This window comes from Garra rufa, chromosome 3 (assembly GCF_049309525.1).
Source record: "Garra rufa chromosome 3, GarRuf1.0, whole genome shotgun sequence".
Lineage (NCBI taxonomy): Eukaryota > Metazoa > Chordata > Actinopteri > Cypriniformes > Cyprinidae > Garra > Garra rufa.
Genome location: NC_133363.1, coordinates 47,488,021 through 47,511,301, shown reverse-complemented (window position 1 = coordinate 47,511,301; position 23,281 = coordinate 47,488,021). Strand labels below are relative to the sequence as shown.

General features: G+C 35.1%; 3 protein-coding genes across 3 annotated transcripts in view; 2 read left to right on the top strand and 1 right to left on the bottom strand.

Annotated features, from left to right (window-relative positions):
- Nucleotides 1-5,865, top strand: part of ppp2r5b (protein phosphatase 2, regulatory subunit B', beta) — a 30,952-nt gene extending 25,087 nt beyond the window's left edge. Inside the window, exons 10-13 of the mRNA XM_073836270.1 lie at nt 922-1,041; nt 1,200-1,327; nt 1,436-1,537; nt 4,154-5,865. Of these exons, the coding sequence (XP_073692371.1) occupies nt 922-1,041; nt 1,200-1,327; nt 1,436-1,537; nt 4,154-4,322 (519 nt within the window). The 3' untranslated portion in view covers nt 4,323-5,865. The remainder of the gene's footprint in view (nt 1-921; nt 1,042-1,199; nt 1,328-1,435; nt 1,538-4,153) is intronic.
- A 3,273-nt stretch (nt 5,866-9,138) lies between these two features.
- LOC141331586 (glycoprotein hormone beta-5-like) lies at nt 9,139-9,569 on the top strand. Its single transcript, XM_073836633.1, has 2 exons — nt 9,139-9,270; nt 9,381-9,569. Exons 1-2 carry the CDS (start codon nt 9,139-9,141, stop codon nt 9,567-9,569), a joined length of 321 nt encoding a protein of 106 aa, XP_073692734.1.
- Nucleotides 9,570-9,578: 9 nt separating this feature from the next.
- On the bottom strand, nt 9,579-13,139 carry gpha2 (glycoprotein hormone subunit alpha 2). Its single transcript, XM_073837536.1, has 4 exons — nt 13,066-13,139; nt 12,007-12,136; nt 11,744-11,928; nt 9,579-10,641 (listed from the first exon to the last, which is right to left on the bottom strand). The coding sequence occupies exons 2-4, from the start codon at nt 12,122-12,124 to the stop codon at nt 10,537-10,539; spliced, it is 408 nt and encodes a 135-aa protein (XP_073693637.1). The 5' UTR covers nt 12,125-12,136; nt 13,066-13,139; the 3' UTR covers nt 9,579-10,536.
- Between the last annotated feature and the right edge of the window lie 10,142 nt (nt 13,140-23,281).

Genomic DNA, 23,281 nt, shown 5'->3' with positions numbered 1-23,281 from the left:
CAGTGCATCAGACCAGTTATTTAATTAAAGGCCAGCCTTTGATTTGTTAATCGCACTAAGCTATATTACAATAATTGCAGACCCATTTATTATCATTTTACATTCTATATAATTATAGAACACCTGTTTAAGAAACCCTATCTCAGATAATTGATGTTTTTCTTCCAAGTTGCAAAGTGACTTCATTCATTCATTAAAAAACAAATTGCATAAACATGTGATTAGAATCCAGTCTAGTAATAATTACTAGTGACAGACTAATATATGTAATAGACCAATGTTTGACATTATTTAATTTATGTTAAGGAATTTTTTGCAGATGCGGATGGTTGTGTTGTTTGTTAAAGTCGTTAATAGTTGCTGATGAATTTTCACATTTATTAAAGTGATAGCACCAAAAAAATTTTAATTCTGTTATTAATTACTTACCCTCATGTTTTTCCAAACCCGTAAGACCCGTTTATCTGTGTAAATTAAGATATTTTGAGGAAATCTGAGAGCTTTCTGACCCTGCATAGACAGCAATGCAACTGACACGCTCAGTGCTTAGAAAGATAGTATAGACATCATTAAAATAGTCCATGTGACATCAGTGGTTCAATGTTAATTTTAAGAAGCTACAAGAATACATTTTATGGGCAAAGTAAACAAAAATAACGACTTTATTCAACAATTTCTTTTCTTGAATGGGTAGAAAGCTCTCCGATTTCATCAAAAATATCTTAATTTGTGTTCCAAGGATGAATGAAGGTCTCACTGGTTTGAAACAACGTGAAGATGAGTAATTAATGACAGAATTTAAAATTTTGGCTGAACTATGCCTTTAATTCACATTTTGCTGAAAGAGCTTTGAAATCCACTCACATATCTGATTGAAAATGGACTTGGATATATGGAAATAATTCTGTTGTGTGATCCCAGGTGATGTTCTTGGGGGAGATCGAGGAGATTCTGGACGTAATTGAACCATCTCAGTTTATCCGTGTGCAGGAGCCTCTATTCAAACAGATTGCTGCCTGCATCTCCAGCCCTCATTTCCAGGTCAGCTTCCTCTTTCACACTTGAGCTTTCCTCCCACACTGTGTCGTTCACCGGCGCAGCTCATCAGACGTCTTGCTATAGTTCTCGCGAACGCACGAGGTGATGTATGCACCTGTTTGTGTACAGGTCCCTCATTCTGTCTTTTTATTCTGTCTCAGGTTGCAGAGCGGGCTCTGTATTTCTGGAATAATGAGTACATTCTGAGTCTAATAGAGGAGAACTGCCAGGTCATCCTGCCTCTGGTCTTTGGCACGCTGTACAGAGTTTCCAAAGAGCACTGGAACCAGTCAGTGTCATTCTAACATACGTCTAGAAAGTCTTCAATATCGTTAATGCTATTGACATCAATTAAGACTGTTTTTTGCATAGGCCATTTCTCTGTTTTCTTTTTTAGGACGATCATCTCTCTTATTTACAATGTGCTGAAGACGTTCATGGAGATGAACAGCAAACTCTTTGATGATCTCACTGCCTCCTACAAAGTGGAGAAACAGAAGTGAGTACATGACAGTGCTGAAGTCAACATGAAACAGTATTACAGCTCATTTTGCCTCTGTAATAAGATATATTTCCAAACTATTTCACCTGTAAAAGTGTAGGATGAGACTTCATAGGTTGCATCCTAAAATGTGGTCATTACATATGAGAATGAGGGCAGGCTGTCGAATGAAAGGAAATAAAGTATAATTGAAATTAAAATGTATTTTTAAACAAATAAAAACACATATATTTTTTTAACTATGTCAAGCTCAAACATTTATTATAATATAATATATTACATGCATAATTTAAACTTGATAAGTTTAAATTATGCATGATAAGACATATTAAAATGACTAGAACTTAAATACAATAAATTAAAAGTAAATAGAAAACTGACAATGACAAAACCACACAAATAAAATTAAACTAAATAAAATTCATATGAATAAAAAAAAAAAAAGCTCATTTAAAATATTAATAATTACTAAAATATTCTGTAAGTTACACTAAAATAACACTGGTTTCTGCATTCAAAAAACATTTTAAGCCTTTTATAATATTTACGCAATTTATTTATTAGTATAATCGATAAGAGTCTCACGTTAACGCAGCACGTTAACGCCGATAACGGCCCACCACTAATATATATATATATATATGGGCCGTTATCGGCGTTAACGTGCTGCGTTAACGTGAGACTCTTATCGGGCGAAAAAAAAAAATATCGCCGTTAATCTATTCTCAAAGTTGGGTTGGGAGCTGGGTCTAAACTACGCAAGATATGATGACTTTCACCTTGATAGTTTAGCGCGGATGACGTATACCTAGCCGAATTGAGTGTATGATGATCCGTGATCCGTACGGACCAAACCGGTTCGGCACGCATGTGATTCGCGGATTAACTGTTAAATTTAACCATCATAGAGTAAAAGTTTATAATTGGCACATGTTTTGTCTTGCCAATTTACCAATTTAAAAAGGGAACACGCACGCTGACGCACACACCTAAAGAGAGCACGCGCACAGAGAGAGAGAGAGAGAGAGAGAGAGAGAGAGAGAGAGAGAGAGAGAGAGGCGCAATTCACACAGATTGATTCCTCTTTAACTTATTTTTGAACGGAAACGTACATACAAAGTCATGTCTTAATACTCGTTTTGGTATTCTGGTAAACACAGTCGGTTATGTCTTCAGTGAACAGAAACAGCTGAGAAAGAGATGCGTGCCAGTAGTCGGTACGTGCATTTGGCCTTAAAGAGACAGCATCCTATAAATACCTGCAGTGAGAAGCACTAGGCATTTTACAATTAATTATTAAATTTCCGCACCTGAATTCTAGGGTTATTGATTTTATTAGTAACTTTATGTTGTATTCATTTACACTTGATATTTGTGTAATTGTTCTTGTTTTGTTACTGACTTTATTAGTTCAGCTAGTAGTGTTTGCTGTGGATTAGAAGTACTTAAAGTAAGCATTCAGTAATTAGTAAAAAAACAAACTTTTTTGTTTTGTTTTGTTTGTTTTTTGCTGATCCGAAAAATGATCCGATCCGTGACTCCAAATCCGTGATGTGATCCGAACCGTGAGTTTTGTGATCCGTTGCACCACTAATATCCATGCCCTTGCGCATCTGTGTATTAATCTTTTACTCAGAATTACATGCAGTGTGGGAATAGTTGGTTACACAAGTTTGTATAGTTAATTGTGTTGTAAATGCAATTGTCAAGCAGTTTGTGAAGCATTTTGGAAACAGGAGATGGGCCCCTGGTCTAATGCGCCACCTGGCTTGAGAAACCCGATCTCAAAGACTTACTTTTAGTAATTATTTGGGTAGCACACATATTCTGAATGCCTTCAGCAGAATTCAAATTAGCCATTTTAATCTAGATTAATCTAGATTAATTCCAAAATTAATCTAGATTAATCTAGATAAAAAAAATAATCTATGCCCACCCCTAATATATATATATATATATATATATAAATATATATATTTTTTGTTCTAAAACATGAAAAACTGTACAATCCCATCAAATTGAATAATCCGTACAAATTTTTATTGAATAATTAAACAATCCTTAATCAATTATTTAATTAAAATACATAAAGATTATTCAATTTAATTACTTAAATTGGATTGGCTGGAAATGTGTATTTAGAAATCAAATGTGACCACAGCACATATTTTGTAATACTTTAATGAAAAATGTAAAAATTCCATCAAATTGAATTGAATAACCCTTACATATTTCATATAACCCTTAATAATTGAACAATCAATTATTAAATTAAAATACATTAGTATTATTCAGTGTGTAAATCTTAAAAAAAAGGTGTGTATATGGTTAGAAAAACAATATAGGTAAAGGTAAAAATGCCACTGAAAACCAGTTCTAGGGTGCTAATATTGTTTCTAAAAAAATAAAATATTTTTCTGTTTTAAAATGTATTTTATTTTTATTCTGTATTTATTTGATATTTTTATTTTTGTAATAAAACATGCACCAACTCGGCTGTAAATGTGCATTTAGAAATTAAATGTGAACACAGCACATATTTTGATCCTTTTAATCTTCCTCTCACTTAAAGCCTTTTATGCTTTGTTTTACATTCCTTTTTCCTCTTTTTAGGGAGCTGAAGAAAGAAAGGGAGCGAGCCGAGCTGTGGAGGAATTTGGAGGATCTGCAGGAGAGGCGGCTCCAGAGTCTGACCGAGGCCAGCAGAAACCAGAAGAACCTGCAGGAGAGAGAGAACACAAGCAAGAGCCAGTCAGAGACCAGCGCTGCCAACACCACCTAGAAACCGCACGCGAACGTACACACACACACACACACACACACACACACACACAAACACACACACACACACAAAATATTGCAGCACTGTAAAACACAATACTTGGGAACCAATCAATGCCTCAAACTCCGTCTGAAAACACACGTGCACACACCATGCAGACACTACCCTCACAAGCACATGAACGACAGCCTGTCCATATGTAGATATCTGAGAAACACTGAAGCACACATCACACACGACGAGTGAGATATAAAAGAGAAAAAAATGAGTACCTCTCACATGCGTCCTACTCTTTCATACGCTTTTCACACACCTGCCTCTCTGCATCTTTTCTTTCTATTCCCACACACACCGGGATCATCGACCTTAACATGCGAAACATACCTGCATGGGGTGACAGACATGCGCACACGTACATCCTTCATCACAGTCATTCCAGAACTGGCTCCGTTTCTCCGGGGTCCGAGCCCCTAGTCAATCGACCAACAGACTCTGCATACTGTCAAACGCTGAAGAGGAATGAATTATGATGGTCCTAAAGATGAAAATTCTGTAAAAGTACAGATTCTAATGTTCCTACTTCTACAGCTTATTCTATAAGTACTACTTCTATGCTAAAATAACTGATGTTTTTATATATATATATACATATATATATCTATAAATATGATATCTATGTCTGATTATAGTGTTGGTGGGGGTATTCTAGTGTAGCACCTCATAAACATGACTGAAGTATGCTGCTAGGTAAAACTAAACTTGCTCTGAAGTGACAACACTTTAGTCTGTTCTTATGTATTGGTTTTTTAAAATCACATTCAAAATATTTTGTTTTAGCAATATTCTCATCTGTTTTGAATAATGTGCGTCCGGCTGTTTTTATTGATTTCATTATTATTTATTTCTTTTCAATCAAATTGCTTGCAGACATTCTCTTTGTATTTCAGTACAATTTCAAGAGAGGACAGAGTGTTATTTTTGTCTTGATTTTTGTTGCTGATATTTATTGATTGCTAATGGGAAGGAACTGCGTGCGTAGGCATATTGAGAAAGCTTAAGAAGATTCTGATGCGCGAGTGTGTGAGCGTGTGTGGATGTTGTAGAGAAGTTTATTACAGTTTAGAAGAAAACAGGGATTAGATCAGAATGTACCATTCACTTTGAGCGAACTGCCACTGTTGATTGATTTACAGTCTGTCTTATTGAGAAAAGGATGAGAAAAGCAAACCCTCTTGTTCTTGTTCACAAGAAAGCATCTGGATTGACTCCTTATTGTTTGACCTCTAAGAAAACTGGTATCTGCAGAAACATCACATTTCATAGGAGCAAAATGGAAAAGAAAAATGAAATAGAATAGACACGGCAATAAATATGGACTGAAATTGTACGCATACGTAGCATCACTTAAACTAGAGTTGCACTGTCCTTTTGATCAATGTCTTGTGTTTAAACATAGCAATGTATTTTTGGGGGACAAGCGGCTTTGGGATATGAATGTATAAAAGTGGGATGTAAACATGACAACTTGTGTTGAATAACTCAGCATACTGAACACTTTTGTCATTATTTTCACTCAAAACCTTGGACACATCTTCACTTAGTACCACATGTGACCCTGGACCACAAAACCAGTCTTAAGTAGCAAGGGTATATTTGTAGCAATAGCCAAAAATACATTGTATGGGTCAAAATGATCATGAAAATCATTAGGATATTAATGAAGTAAAGATATTTTGTTTATAATTTTGATTAGTAATATGCATGGCAAAGAATTTAATTTGGACAACAGCGATTTTCTCCATATTTAGATTTTTTTGCACCCTACATTCTAGATTTTCAAATAGTTATATCTCAGCCAAAAATCGTCCTATCCCATACATCAATGAAAAGCTTATTCATTCAGCTTTCAGATGATGTATAAATCTCACTTTCCAAAAATTGACCCTTATGACTGGTTTTGTGGTCCAGGGTCACATATTTAGCCTACCTTTTCTTTTACTTCTGAAAGGTGCTGTTGATTCAAAGCTGACCCTTTAGTTTCAGTCAGGCTGAAAACGTAGTTCACATCGTTGACAAGAAGCTGATGTCATTCAGTTCATTCCTAAAACACCAGCAGATGTTTAAAACATGATTGGTGAAGTTTACATATAGTGTGTTGTAATGTTCCGGCCTAGATTAATGGGAATTATAATTAGAGTGATGTCAGATTGTCCTATTAAAACAGCAACCGCTTTAAAACAGCAACGCATTCGGTGAAACGACATGGTTTGCTAATATTCCTTCCAAAATCTTCTGGCATCTGCTTGTGGATTCAAACAGGTGAGTTAATCTCCTCAGGTTTCTTGTTTTATTGCTGCTTTATGTTTAGAATTCAATTAGTGACATCATTTAATAACGGCATGATAGTAAAAAAAAAAAAAAAAAAAAGGTTATGGGGTGTTTAGTTGTTATCGTTTTGACTATATTAAGTTTCTGTAATCATTACCCATAAGTAACGTTGTGTAGGCTAATTTGCCTACACATTTTAGGACGTACTTCTCCGCTCGAAGAAGATTTATGATTTAGTCTATATATTTAACGGGGTTGGTGTGTCGAAATGGGGATTTCTGAAGCAGTTTCTTCAGAATATGATTCACAATTCAAAACCCCCGCCCCGGAATACCAGACGCTGGCGACGTCTGCTGGTCATACGTATGTAAATACAATCTGAGGACCAACTGCAAGAGCAGTTGGTAAAAAAAAATATTTTATGTATCCTTGATAAACATGTACGTCAGATATTCCATGCTTTAAAGGGATAGTTCACCAAAAGTGAGAATTCTGTCATTAACTAGATGAGTAAAGTTTGAGAACAAACTTTAAGTTGGCTTGAGAAAGCCTGGCCAGAAAAAGCTGAAAACATTTGAATAGCTTAAAGTAGTTCTTAAGTTTAAAGTTTGAATGTTTGGAAGGCAATAAAGTCAGTCAGAAGGAAAGATATACTTAATGACTTACATTGACGGAATGTTTCTAGCATTATTAGCAAAGTTGCTAGCATGTTTCTAGCATGATTAGCATGTCGCTAGCATGTTTCTGCCATGATTAGCAAGTTGCTAGCATGTTTGAAAAGTTCAGGTTTAAAAAGTTTTAAGTTTGATAGTTTTCAGTCTGAAATAGTTTGAAGTTTAAAGTAGTTTTACAAGCTTCAAGTTAGATGCTAAGGTTCTCAGAGTAGTTGCTGGGGTGTTTCTATGTGGTTGGGAGGGTACTCTGGGTTGTTGCTAAGGTGTTGCTATGTCGTTGCTAGGGTACCCGGTGTGGTTGCTAAGGTGTTGCTATGCGGTTGCTAAGGTACCTGGGGTGGTTGCTAAGGTGTTGCTATGCGGTTGCTAGGATACCCGGGGTGGTTGCTAGGGAGTTGCTATGTTGTTGCTAAGGTACCTGGGGTGGTTGCTAAGGTGTTGCTATGCGGTTGCTATGGTCCCTGTGGTGGTTGCTAGGGTGTTGCTATGTGGTTGCTAAGGTACCTGGGGTGGTTGCTAAGGTGTTGCTATGCGGTTGCTATGGTGCCTGGGGTGGTTGCTATGAGGTTGCTAAGGTACCCGGGGTGGTTGCTAAGGTGTTGCTATGCGGTTGCTAGGATACCCGGGGTGGTTGCTAGGGAGTTGCTATGTTGTTGCTAAGGTACCTGGGGTGGTTGCTAAGGTGTTGCTATGCGGTTGCTATGGTCCCTGTGGTGGTTGCTAGGGTGTTGCTATGTGGTTGCTAAGGTACCTGGGGTGGTTGCTAAGGTGTTGCTATGCGGTTGCTATGGTGCCTGGGGTGGTTGCTATGAGGTTGCTAAGGTACCCGGGGTGGTTGCTAAGGTGTTGCTATGCGGTTGCTAAGGTACTCTGGGTGGTTGCTAAGGTGTTGCTATGGTGCCTGGGGTGGTTGCTAAGGTGTTGCTATGCGGTTGCTAGGGTGCCTGGGGTGGTTGCTATGCGGTTGCTATGGTACCCGGGGTGGTTGCTAGGGTGTTGCTATGCGGTTGCTAAGGTACCCGGGGTGGTTGCTAAGGTGTTAATCTTAAATAGCAGATCAGTAAGTTGGCTTTCTCAAGCCAACTTAATTACTCACCCTCATGTCGTTCCAAACCCGAAAGACCTTCGTTCATTTTCGGAACACGAATTAAGACGTTTTTAAGATATTTTAGGTATTTGTTAAATCGGCCTGTGCGACATCGGTGGTTCAACGGTCATTTAATGAAGCTATGAAAATACTTCTTGTGTGCAAAGAACACAAAAATAACGAATGTATTGAACAATTTCTTCTCTTCAGTGTCAATCGATGTGCATTCACAATCACAAGAGTACCACTAAGCACAGAAGCCTAGTAGAACCAGGACGTGCTGCTCCTTGTTTACAAGCAGAGTCTGACGTGAAAGAAAAGAAATTGTTGAATAAAGTTGTTTTTGTTTTCTTTGGGCACAAAAAGTATTTTTTGTAGTGTCATAAAAATATGGTTGAACCACTGAACTTTTTTTATCAATATCGTTAATACCTTTCTGGTCCTTCAACGTAGTAATTACATTACCGTCTATGCAATGTCAGAAAGTTCTCGGATTTAATCAAAAATATCATCATTTGTGTTCCAAAGATGAACAAAGGTCTTGGGTTTGGAATGACAGAATTTTCATTTTTGGGTGAACTATGCCTTTAACACATATGCTTAATTTTTATGACAATTCATGAAATACATTATTGTTATTCATATTTTTCTTTTTAGAATGTATCCTGACCACTTTTCAGTGACCGCTGTGACCTTTCTGTTCCTGTTTCTTGGGTTTTATTCCACCATGGCTGTGACGACCTTGCAGAGTTTTCGTGGCTGTGCGGTACGTGATTTTGCTTTTGTGGCAAACAAGCCAGGATGCAGGAGTCTGCGAATAAACACTGAGGCATGCTGGGGCCGCTGCCACACCTGGGAGGTGACCAAAACCTGCTATATTAAACTTATTTATAGAACTCTTTCAAAATATGAGAACACGTGGTGTATGTTTGTGTATTTATTTCTGTTCTTACGTGTTTTACATCACAGATGCCGGTTCCGGAGCCGCCGTATATTAAGAGGCACCACAGTGTCTGTACCTACAGCCGTACACGCCACCTGACAGCACGTTTACCAGGTTGTCGCCCTGGCGTCTCCCCAATCTATCATTACCCTCAGGCTTTACAGTGCGACTGCACCTACTGCTCTTCAAACCACACAGAGTGTGAAACTTTTTAAAGACACACACATTCTATTTTTTGCTTATGTAAAAAAGATTATTATTGGTATGCATTACATGTCATATACTTAAAAAAAACATGATTTATCAACAAAACAACACAGAACACATCATGTACTCCTTTATTGTAAAAGATTAGACACATTTTGTGCAAACATCACCATATAAATATATAGTACGTAAGATACATTCTTTATGTCATTAGGTGGCACCGACATTAGAAAAGTGTTTTTTTATTTGAACTATAAGAGAGTATCTGATGCTATTTGCCATTGCTTTTTTATTGAATTGTTTTATGTAGTCATTTGCTTTCTGTCTTTACACCACATTCGAGAACATTTCACTCATGCTGTTTTAAACCGTGTCCTCTTAGAACTTTAGATACAAGATAAAAAGAAAACAAGATGATATTATTTTAATATACTATTAAAAAGTTTGAGGGTGGTAAGATTTTGAAAGAAAATCTCTTAGGGCAGCTGCAGTAAGCAGAAACAGTAGTGTTGTAAAATATTACAATTTACGATTTAAAAATATATATTTTTATATATGACAAAGTTGAATTTTTAGCAGACTTCAGTGTCACGTGATCCTTCAGAAATCATTCTAATATACTGATTTGATTTGGTGCCCCAGAAATATTTTGTATTATCAATGTTGAAAACAGTTGTGCTGCCTGATAATTTTTGTGGAAATTGTGATACAGTGTTTCCCAGATTATTTATTTGATAAATAGAAAGTTCAAAAGAATATTTTTTGTTGTTGTTGTAAAAATACTAAATCATTCTTGCTGAATACAGTTAATTAAAAAAATCTTACTGACCCCAAACTTTTCAATGGTAGTGTCATTTTATGTAAATGTACAAGTAAAAAAAATGTTACTGTTCAGCAGAAAAAATGCATATTTTAATAATTACACACCAGTCTTATTTGTCCAGTACAGCATGAGTGAAGAGTTTATATAGGATCTCAGTAGCGGGATTTGTGGCACATGTTGCACCTACAAGCGCGTGCAGTCAAGATCTCAATATCATCATGATGACGGCCTCGAGGACAATGCAGACGAACTTTGATCTGTGAACAGACCGAAGGAAAAAAATATTGTGATTAATAAATTAATTCAGTTTTCTTAATAAAAAAAAAAATTGACAATGTATTTTGAAATGATTTACCTAACAGAACAAAACTGAATAGATTATTATTGCATGACTGAGCTGATGGAAATTCCCTGCAATTTCCACTACAAACTTGTAACCATTAAAAACATTACAAAATGCTTTCCTGTAGTGTTTCTTAAGTACATATTCCATTAGGATTTAGTAGTTTTAACAAGCCACCAATAGAAGTCAAACAAATACCAGTAGAAACCCACAGGGTCCATTACAGTTTTCATTAAAACCAACAGTTTTCACGACGCATCATCAATCGGCCATTTTGGCGGCAGAGAATGTAAACAATGCCACTGAACCAAATTAACTCGCATATTTAGCTGATTATTGCTGTTGAAAATGGTCAAATAGTGTAATGTTTTAGGCTGTACTAATCAGTCGGACCGAGAAAAACATTTAGAGTACTACAGACTGCCAAAAGTTATAACAAATTAAGGAGAAGAGTGCAAAAAACTGTCTGAGGAACAAAAGGCGTTGCAGTTGGCCAAACTGAACCAGGATTTCCAGGGCAAGAATCTTGGCAACATTTGTGTCTGTTCTTACCATTTCCGGTCAGGTAGGTGAAATATTAGACCAATATCTTAATTATTACTGCTCGTATGTATCTTTCCCACCTTGTTAACTTTAGTTTGTCAAAATATTGCGCCCTTTCCTGCTTACCAAGTCCTCCTCTATATGATTTAGCAACTTCCACACGTTTTATTCGTGGTTTAGACAGCATAAATTAGCAGAACAGCGTATACAGTAGTACATTAACCGTTAACATTGACCAAATCGTGACAAACTCTCTACAAGTCCCATTGTAACCAGTAAAACCACTACAAATTTTGTAATGGTGCCTATTGTTTTTTTTTTTTTTTTTTTAGAAGGATAGTTATGTCTTGAAATCCACAGAGGGCCAAAACCATTAAAATCTTTAGTCTTAATGGTTCACAATAAGTTCTTCTTTTGTAAAACTGGTCTTAGTAATATATAGCAATGGTTTGATCATGGTGACAATGCCGTACCTTGGCGTCCTTGCTAATGGTGCAGCAGCGGGAAGCAGAAGTTATGTTGCGGGTGAAGTTGGAGGCCAGCAGTACAGAGTAGCGTGAGGGGAATGCGCTGGACTCACAGTAGCCTACGCAAGCGTACACCAGTTGAGTTCCTCGACACGTCCCTCGCTTGTCTGTACGTATGGTCACATTAAATGCTGTACGTAAACAGAGTGGTAAATTAGTACGTTTTGCGCAAGCGTCATAAAAAATGAAGTAGGCTAGTTTCCACTTACGATAAAGGTGGCAGCCAGGAGTCAAGGCTTGAAAACTCCAGCTAAGGGGCATCAGCAACACTAACAGAACCACAGGCGACATTAGCACTGCCAGGTCGGATGTTACACAGCGGAACATGGTGAGGTTAACCTGCAAGAGACAATCAAAACAATCAGAATTCATTCAAGAACATATCACTAGTGTGGTAATTTTGTTTTCATACTCTCTTTTCGTTACTAGGACCAGTGGCTTAATCTGAGGTCAACCAAATGACACATTTTATAATCTTTTAGTGCTGCGTGACTTAAATAAATGATTTCATACCTTCTGCATAAACATTTAAGTCATTTGACCCTTCACAAGAGCTGCGAGAACTGACCAGAATTTCCTCGCTATTGTCTTGGGAGTTCATTATTGGGAGTTGTCAAAATAATCTGAAGATTAATCTGCCACTTTCCTAATCACATTGTGTGAAGGTTTCCATGCCGTAAACGGGTGTGTATTTGTTTATGATTAGTAATTAAAATGTATTATCACCGAATGTGTCTGGTCCATGCATTCATAGCGTATGTGTAATATGTGAAACAATTCAGAACAATTATGGATGTGTTTTCATCCTATATAATCATATATAATACTTCTTTTAATCTTGAAAACATCTGTCTTTTATTTACATATGAATAATTGTTTATAATATTATATACATACATTTTATAGATATAACACACAAATGATTAAACTTACTTGAGGAACAGTAATATTCAGTAATGTTTATAATATTGAGCACTATTCTAAATATCTATCCAACAATCTTGAGTAAGTCTAATACATTTTGGGAGCATGAAAGTAGACATCAAATTAGAATTAATTAATTGAATGGACAAATGGGTGGATGGATAAATTAATAAAATTACTTCCCCCGAGGAAGTCTCAGAAAGAACTTTTGTCCACAGCAAAAAATAATAGGCAATAGAGAAATCTGCATTACAGCATTATATCATTATTAATCTCCCACCAAGACATGCACATTCATAAAAAATTAGACATTAGAATCCTAAAGAAAACCAGCAAAGTTGTACCTGTAGATGTGGATGCTTCTTCCAAGGTAAAGTGTGTTGAGATCTTGACCTCAGACAGGTGTGCAGGTGTGAAGTTGTTTCTCACAGAGCACATATATGTAGTGCAGGTAGAACTGAGCTCTGCTTCCAGCATAGTCACACCCACTTACCAATGTGTCTTCATGCATGTGGATGTGGAGAACGGGACCCTCCCCATCGCCAGTATTCCACTGTTGCACTTCACTTGCTGTTGTTCCCTTTCCCATCTCTTTTCCTTGTTGTTGCCAAACTTTATAACCCCTTGGATGTGATTTCATCTCTCACGCTCTGGTCTTTGTCATGACAATAGGGCCAAATAATTAAAAAACAAACCGTTTTAAGCCTGTAAATCCATCGCACAATATGTGAACAACTCACATGTGAATGTGCAAACTGCATGGCAAGCAATACATACAACAAGTGTGGAACTCAATTAAATTGAAAATTGCAGTATGCATGTCCATTAATTGCAGAAAGTAATACTGCAAATACTGATAATATATGACCTAAATGAATTTTAGGTCAGTAAAAATTTTATTCAAAACATCAACCCGAAAATATGTGTATATCTGCACATGTAAAAAATAAAGATAATTCTGGGTGGTATTACTGTAGATACAGTTGTGAGAGGTCAAACTATTGAAGAAATACATTTTTGGAGTGAGGAGGAGACTTGATTTTTATATACCACTGTGACAGAAGTGAACTTTTACATTAAAGTGTGATGTTTGGTTCCTTTTTTTCCCTAATTTAGTTTTCCAACTTTCAAATTTGTACATTTATTTAATTAATTCAGTAATAATAAAAAGAAGACACTATAGGTCTGTATATATATATATATATATATATATATATATATATATATATATATATATATATATATATATATACATACACATAAACAGACCTATAGTCTATAGACTGGCCTCCAACTTCACCCGCAACATAACTTCTGCTTCCCGCTGCTGCACGTTTAACCTCAGAACGATCTCAAAGTAAAAAGAGGTGATTTTCCCAGCACTGAAAGTCTATTCTCTAAAATCCAATTCACATAAGCTTCTGAAGCATCTAAGCATCTGAAATAGTATTTATATGCATTTATACACCATTTAATGCAACTCAGAGGTTACATAAATGCATTGCAACTGCATTGCAACTACCTAAATAATGCTATGAGTTAAGTATTACATGTTGGGAAATTACGAAATGAAATGATTAAATTATAAATTATACTAATGAAACTAAAACTACCAGAAGTCACTGTCCTAATGAGCTAAATGAATGAGTATTTGAATCATACATTCAACAGAATTGTTAAAAATGTACTGTATTCATTCAGAAACAAAGCAAGTGAATGTCTTTATCAATGGTTCAATAAATCTTTGCTCAACCAATTCTTTCAAAAATGCAAATTAGTAACAAAACACCACTGTGTTCCTCAAAGACATGCAAAGCATTTTCGGATATGAATTGTGCTGAGTATATAGAGTAAGCTATAGCAATATTTCAATAATTGTGGAGCATGTTAATTACTTAAAAAAAAACCCACAATATACACTGTATGTATATGGGTCATTGACATATAAGCATTTTCGACAGGCCAATTTTAAAATACAAAATATAATTATATCTACTGTTATTGTTCAAACATTGAGAATGTTCTGTACACATAAATTCATGTTTTTCAAGTGATTTTAGTGTTTTTGCATCTAAATGAATTGGCCATAGCCTCAAAAAATGTCATGTGGTGCGACCATAATTTATATTAAAATTAATTAATTTTCTTAACATGCTTAACATTTTTTTAGATGTTCTCAGCAATTGCAGTGTTTAGAAACAAAATATTTGCATTTTGTAAATAATGATATTTTTCTTCTACAATTTCCTTCCTAAATGTAGTTGGTAGACTTATTTTTCTTGTAAATGGTATAAAACTGATAAAAATGTTTAAAAATACCATTCACTTAAGCATACTGTAGCAGTGATCCATATTTCAATCACAGAAATTATATATATATTTAAATTTAATACAGTAATTGCTATAATTACATAAAGACCTTATATCATTAAAATTTATTTAGATGTGTGAAAAGTGGCATTAACGGCAGGCATTTCTTTAGCCCCAGTTATTTATGAACTTTGCCCAATCTTGGCTGCTCAATTGACCCTTTGCCAGGAGTTTGATTAACAGGCGATCTGACCAATCATAACACCAAATCCGTAATTTTTGTCCGACAAACAAAGCAGACAGGAGGGTAGATTAACGTTGGTGGACTTGAACTTGAAAAATGGTGTGTATTGACATCTTTCCATGGTTGAAACAAGATACCTTTTGTTTATTCATGTTTATTTGTGCTATAACTAGTAAAGAAATGATCAGTTCATGTGCCGTTTGAACTGTGGTGCTACAGCAATCTGTCAAGATACATTAAAGAGCTACATTGTTGTTTGAATTTCTTAATAAAAGACAAAATTTGAACTCAGACTTTGTTTCATACCAAAAATAACATGCTCTGTCTTGTAAGTCAGCACGTTGTCAGTGTCCTCTTTGCTCCGTGATGTATTTTCCAGCGCATGAGAACATGATGTGTGGCATAAAAGTGCCATGATTTGTCAGAAGTAGCAACAGTAACTAAGGGGGGTGGGTCTTTGCGAAGAGTCAATTAAGAGTGGCTGGAGGTTGCTGGCTCAGGTTCTGAGATGACAGCATGAACATCTTTCTTACAGTAGAAAATTACATCTGGAGTTTGTGATTGAATGCAGGGTCAGAATTAACATGCTGCTTATGGCGAGCATTTATTTTACTTTGCTTGGCAGTGGAATCTGGTAAATAGATTAAAATAGTTATTAATAAATAAATAATAAATTAATAATAAATGCATAATTACCAAACTAAAATTACATGCTTTAAATAATTATTTTTTGCATTTTTTTCTTATAGCCTATTGCACAAAGATTAAACTTAAACTATCTGAAATTACCCAAACAGCATAAAAATCTATTCCAAATGATACTAAAATAAAGCATTTTATGCATCAATCAATTGAATATAAATGCACAAAAACTGCCAATCTGGAACATATATCTATAATGGAAAACACTCTGCAGTGGTCGCACCACATGATATTTGGTTGCACCACATGATATTTCAAATTTGGTCAAAATTTACAAGCACAGAATTGGCCACCTGAACAAAACAAGCTAACTTCCCACAAAAGGTCACTATGAAATTTATAGGCCTAATATAAATAAATGCTTGTAGAAATAACTTAGTATTCATTGTTTTTTTTTTTTGAGGTCATACCACATGATAAACAAATTTGGTAACTACATGCAAACCTTTAAAAGGGTTATATTTTTCCAAATTTAAAAGAGAGTTAGAAATCTGCTTGATGCTTCCAAGCTTGGCAAATTGGTATATGATGCAACGTCCTATCTTTGAACGGATTTCAACATAAAATTCCCAAAATGGTAGTTTCTTGATGGTTGCACCACATGATATTTCATAAAATTGAAAGTTTGTTTGTATATTATGATGGAAATATAAATACAAATGCTTCGCAATTATATACAAAATTACAAAACACTTTGGAAATTATGCCAAATAGTGCAGAAAATTAATCTGAATACATTTAGGGTAATTTAAAATATGTTTCCAAAACAAAAGTTATGGCCGGATGGTCGCACCACATGATATGACACATTTGACACTTTGAATAACAGAAAAATGACAAATAACTTTTTTTTTTAAGTGAGTATATACATAGGAGAGTTACTTCATATACACAGCATCTTTTTTCACACATTCAAACCAATTTAACTGAAAAAAAAAAAAAAAAAAAAAACGCAATTGGAAAGAAATTTAAGTGTCACGTCACTGACCCATATGTAGTTTAAAAGTTTGGGGTATTTTACGCTCACTAAGGCTGCATTTATTTGATCAAAAATACAGTAACAACTGTAATATTGTGAAATAGTATTACAGTGTAAAATAACTTATTTTATTATTTTTCACAATGTAATTTATTGCTGTGATGGCAAAGCTGAATTTTCAACAGCCATTGCTCCTGTCTTCAATGTCACATGATCATTCAGAAATCATTCTAATTGTCTGATTTGGTGCTCAACATTTATTATCATTATCAATGTTGAAAACAGTTGTGCTGCAGAAATCTTGATACATTTTTGTATAATTTTCATTTTAAGAATGATTTGTAACAATGTCAAAGTTTTTAATTTTGATCAATTTAATGAATCATTGCTGAATAAAAGTATTTATTGAAAAAACGTAATCATAAAAATGATGTACATCTAAATGTGCCCATTGATCCTGATGCTATTTTAGCGCAAAAGCTAAACTGAAACTCCATAATAATGCATTCCTGTGTGCTGACAGTACTAGCAAACTACTATTATTCCATTCACTTTCTAACACGCACAATTCATTATGTCATTGGAAATGGAATGGATGACATAATTCAACATCCTCTCAACCCACCTCCCCACAACACACGCGCTCAGCGTGATTCATACTTCAAGGTCTCCGGGGTTTTTACCACAGAATGGAGTGTAATTATAAAAAGATATTAAGATTTATACAAGGCCTGCTTCTCAGAAAAAACTTTAGAGCTTGATTGACACAGAGGTTTAAAGGTCGAGATATTAATATAATCAGCTCATCAAGTGAAAACGTGAGGCCATGCCCTCTCCTGTTGTTTTGGCAGCTGCTATAAAGTGCAAGCGGATGTATTAATAATCTAATTCTTCATGACTCCACTGGTTTCCAGGTTACAGCAATACGTAAACTCTCAAAATAAAAACAAGAGAGATAAATCTGGGCTTTTTCTTGAATCATGAACCCAAAGTTAGAAGTCTTTGACAAATACAGGAGAGCTTCAACTAATTCTCCTTTGATCCTGTAATAATTTGCAAAGGCAGTCAGAAGCAGGCGTGGATTTTGAGACAAGAGGATCGGGCGTGTATAGCCTTGGCCGATGACCTCACCTTATTGAGAGTGGTCTGCCACACACACACTCCATTTAGTGAACGCTGCAACAACATGCACACACTGACACACAGAAACACAAAAAAGCCAACAAAACTCGATGTTCTTATGACGCTATTCAGGTGAACACACATCATAGAACATACAATGTAATTTCAGGCTTACTGAGAATGACATGCAACAAAAGGAATTTTCACTCAAAGCAACCGTTTGAAATATTAGTATGTATTTGAAACGCTCATACAGTGTAAATGAACACAGAACCATTATTGATATGTTGTGAATGCACAAAACAGCAATGAAGTGAAATAATGAACCAGGTGTTATTCAAAACCTTGAAGAAGCTTACAAATGAAACAGCTTTTTCTTTAATAACAACAGGTGGGAGCTCTGTAAGTGTCAAGGAATGATGGTTTGTGTGTTTTAATTCGCTGGACTCTTATGGAAGAACAGAGAGAAGGGAAACAGTGAGCTGTGAAAACATTATGAAGAACACGTTTTCAATCTCAGAACTTCATGCAGATTCAAACTATTAAATAACAGTTGTTTTTTTGTCATTTGTTCCTATTCCATTCTGCATAGTGTAAAAATGGCACAGTGCATATTTAAAATGATCTAACTTCATATTTAGTTTCTCACCTGGCCATTCTAGTAATGATCCCAGCGTTCTGTCCGGTTGCTGAATTTGGGTCAGGACTTTCAGGGGCAGCTAAACAATGAGTTAAAAAGCCCATAAGATTAAAAATCATTATAATTTGTTTTGGTTCAATAGTTTTATTATTTTATTTTATTATTATTATTAACTAATGACAGACTGATATTAGCCAATATTTGATCATTTTGAAATTGCCCAGTTACTTTGTTAAATGTTTGTCCACCACTTTGTTAGTTACAGATTCTACTGACAATGTTGTCAATTAAAAATAAACTATCAATTGTGTATGAATTTTGAGTAAATGTTGTGTAAAATAATATTTCATTTCAGCTAGTTTGAGTACCCTTGACCCTGGACCACAAAACGGTACATTTTTTGAAATTGAGATTTATACATTATCTGAAAGTTGAATAAAAAATTAAATATAAAGCTGAATTCCATTGATGTATATAGATTGTTAGGATAGGTCAATATTTGGCCGAAAATCTGGAATCTGAAGGTGCAAAAAAAATCTAAATTTTGAGGAAAATTGCCTTCAAAGTTGTCAGTTCTTAGCAATATTACTAATCCAAAATTAAGTTTTGATATATTTACAGAAAATTTAAAAAATATTTGTGAAAATGATCTTTACTTAATATTCTAATAAAATAATAAAAGAAACATTTATAATTTTGACCCATACAACGTATTGTTGGCTATTGCTACAAATATACCCGTGCTACCCTGACTGGTTTTGTGGTCTCAGGGTCAAATATCGGTTGACAACTAATTTTATCTGATTATTTGATTGTTAGTTCACCCAAAAATGTTATTTTTTCCCATCATTTACATTAGGGCTGGAAAAAAAATATATTGATTTCTCGATTTTAATCAATTCTCATTTCAACTAGTCTCTCCTGGTTTCAGTTAATGAATGGAACATTGCAGCGCGACTCCCATCTAAAAAACCGCAATAATCCTTGTGCTTTGTTACTTTTGACATGAAACAAAGTCTCAGATTTCAAATTCAGTCCATTTTATTGTAGTATTTACACAAAAAAATTAATACCAGTGTCAGAATGAAATAAACATGAATAAACATCTGAAGGTATTTTAAAAGAAAGAGTACAACTTACCGAAATCCATATCCTCTCTTATGTAATCACTCAATCTGTGTTTTAACCGTGCAAAGACGTCTATAACAGCTTGTAAACAATGTCATGTAACGTCACATTTACCTCTCTAGAGTGGAGCTCTTGCTAAATATATGCACCATAGGGTATATATAACATATTCATTATAATTTTTACTGATCTTCAATGTTTCATTTATGTTTGAACAAATCTGTCAAGTTGTTATGACAGCCACCATTTAAACATTTATAATTCAAAAAACATATTGGAGTAGTAATATATGTAATTGTAACTTTATTATTATAAAAACTTAATTGAGTGTAGTTTAAATGTTTGTATACAAATCAGTTAATTTTAACCTTCAGTATTATAATAATGTATATTTTACAGCATAAGTCAAGGTTTTTTTTTTCTTTAGCAAATAAAAGAAAACCTGATATCGAATTGAATTTGAAATCGAACCGAATCGCAAGCTTTTGAATCAAAAACGAATAGAATTAATTCAATTGCAAATAAATTGTGAATTTTTTATCAATCAATCAGTTGACGACAGTCTTTAATTCCATAGTATTTTTTCCATAAGATTGAAGTCAATGGTTACCGTCAACTGTTTGGTTACCAGCATTCTTCAAAATATCTTCTTTTGTGCTTAACAGAAGAAAGAAAGATTTGAAACGACACGAGGGTGAGTAAATGATGACAGAATTTTCATTTTTGGATGAACTATCCCTTTAAACCTCAAAAAGAGTAGTGCTTTGATAACTAATAGCAGATAAAAAATGTGAGCAAGATTCTAAATGGAAGGATTAAGGATTGAGGGATTCTAAAGGCACAATTCTACTTAAATTATTTGAGCTAGTCATTTTTAAATTATCACTAAAATGAGTATAGAATTACAAAGAATATGAGTAAAGAATATGCAATTTACCATCATGCACATCTGGTGCTGGTAGACAAGTCATATGTGAATCAGCATGAGTCTACAACAGAATAGAAACAAGAGAGAGAAATGAAGAACATGCCAAAGATGGATGTGCTCACAAATGAAAAGTACCTGAAACAGGTTTTTTATTTTTATCAGCTTCTATAATTAACATAATAGAGTAGTTATGCCACCTGAATGAGCTAATATGTCAGATTGTGCACCCTGCAGGGGCAATTAAAAATGATTAACAATTGAGACAGTGTGTGTGTGTGTGTGTGTGTGTGTGTGTGAGTGATGAAGAGAAAAACTGGCATCCCAAAACACACGCTCATACACTAACCTCACTGCCACAAACCATCGCTTCTGCACCATTGGCCGAGGAAGGGGACTCCCTGAAAGAGAGAAAGATCTATTTGTTCTCTTTTTTTGACATATCTAATTCCTGTTCCCTTTTCCAGCACATTTAACATAAAAACAAAAGACCTGTTTTAGGCAAGTCTGTAAGCGTACGAGCCCGAGGACGTGCACACATACACACAAAATCCCTGTGAAAAGACATCTATTTTTGATTCAGCAGTAGGTGAGTTGTGTAAACTCCACTGAATTACTGGAGCCCTCACTAGAATGAACCAACATCATTATTTTCTCATCGCCCACCACAAACAAAATGAGGACATGACGGAATTAAAAGTACATGTCAAATTCTGTTCTCCGCTGGCTTATTGATTTGCGCATCTCTTTCTATGCGGAGGAATTGGACGAGATGGGATGTTATTTTAACAGCTAAATTATTATGTTCTGCCTGCTGATTGAGTGACAGCTTCATTGAGATGGCGCCCCATGCTCAGGCTCCTCTGCTCTGCTGTTTCATAACTGCTGTATGTGACTCAACACCTCATCACTCGGGTCACCAATCTTATCAGCTTATCAACCATCACTGAAAACAAACTGGAAAATCCCACAAATGTTTCCTTGTGTCTGTCTAACAGATAGGTCCCATGAAAAGTATTCATAAACACCATCCTATAACTGTATGGTTCAACTTGGTTTCATCATCACTGCGAATGATTGGCATCTATTTAAATGATTGGCATCTGTTTACTGTATGTGAGTCATGAGATGGTTTGGGCCTGTTTTTATTACTTCATTATTCATTATTTTACTTCCAATTATGTGACATTATGGATTCAGCAAGGACTTTGAGGAAGTACAGACATGAGACTACAAGCGTTGGAATAAAAATAACTAAATTGACTATGAGGGAAAGACAGATTTGCATAGGCGAAGGACAAGAATTGACATTGATTTATTACCTCATGCAGCACACCAACACACTTACTGAAAGCACTCTGTGGTTAGTTTATTATGCTTGTCTTGGTTCATAGTGCCCTCTTCTGGATGATCCATTGCAGTGGTTTGGTCTGTCCTCTTTGGCTCACTAGCACACCTTGGACTTTCTGATATAGACAGTTTCTCCTGTGGACATTTACATTTACTTCTGTCAGCTTCTGACAATCACAATGATAGGAATCAAGAACGAGCACCATCACAAGACCTTATGCGTGGAACTCTTTCAGGTTTAAATAAGAAATCAACCACAAAACAATGATAAAACTTTCATCATAACTCAAGAAATTACTCACCGGTGTGTTCCACGCATTGGTACTTTTCACTGCTGAACAAGAGACAAAGACAAAGTTCATTTAAAGTAGATGTCATAGTGAAAGACTGAGATTGAGAGGACTCCCACCTGCATATGGAAAGGCTGGTTCACGATACTCCACATACAGTGTGATAATGAAGGGGTACGGAAACAGTTTTACACCGTCCTTTGTAAACTTCATTTTGGACACTTGTTCCCATTTACTTTTGTCTGTAAGTGTGGTCTGTTGTCAAGGGAAGTAATGGCATTTGTATAGATTATAGTTACCACTTTTAGTTTAACTGACTCTGAATGCAACGCTTTTTTTTCGCAACCAATGTTGAGGAAAGTTACTTTAAAAAGTAATGCATTACAATATTGTGTTACTCTCTAAAAAAGTGACTAATTACGTTACTCAGTTACATTTTTATGAGAAAGTAATGCGTTATGTTACTTTTGCATTACTTTTTAAGTCTAGGCAGGGCTTGCTTGTTTGTTTTTAATATAAAAAGTTCTAGTGTTAGCAAATGTAAAAGCCTTTTCACACACCAAAAGTGAAATGAACAAGCCTCAGGCTGAAGGAAAAGTAAATTCACGTCTGTACAGTTTGTTTATCTAGTCATTTTTGCTTATTAGTATTGTTGAATTGGATCATCGAAAGTGAATAAAATGGGATTAAATACATAAAAGATATTTGTATTATTTAACATATTTAATTATTGCAGATTTGCTTTAATTGTGATTCTGAGTTTGTATTTCATTGTTCCTATTCATTTGGAAGCATACTGAATCTGTTTTTGTGAGATGAGATGAGATGAGTAAATGCATGTTCACATTTAGTCTAGAACTACAGTAAACA

Coding starts and splice junctions, on each gene's coding strand:
- gpha2 (XM_073837536.1), bottom strand. CDS start 12,124: ATGTTCCGCTGTGTAACATCCGACCTGGCAGTGCTAATGTCGCCTGTG. Junction 11,929..12,006: donor TCCTGGCTGCCACCTTTATC/GTAAGTGGAAAC, acceptor GTTTACGTACAG/CATTTAATGTGACCATACGT. Junction 10,642..11,743: donor CCATTAGCAAGGACGCCAAG/GTACGGCATTGT, acceptor GTCTGTTCACAG/ATCAAAGTTCGTCTGCATTG.
- LOC141331586 (XM_073836633.1), top strand. CDS start 9,139: ATGGCTGTGACGACCTTGCAGAGTTTTCGTGGCTGTGCGGTACGTGAT. Junction 9,271..9,380: donor GCCGCTGCCACACCTGGGAG/GTGACCAAAACC, acceptor TTTACATCACAG/ATGCCGGTTCCGGAGCCGCC.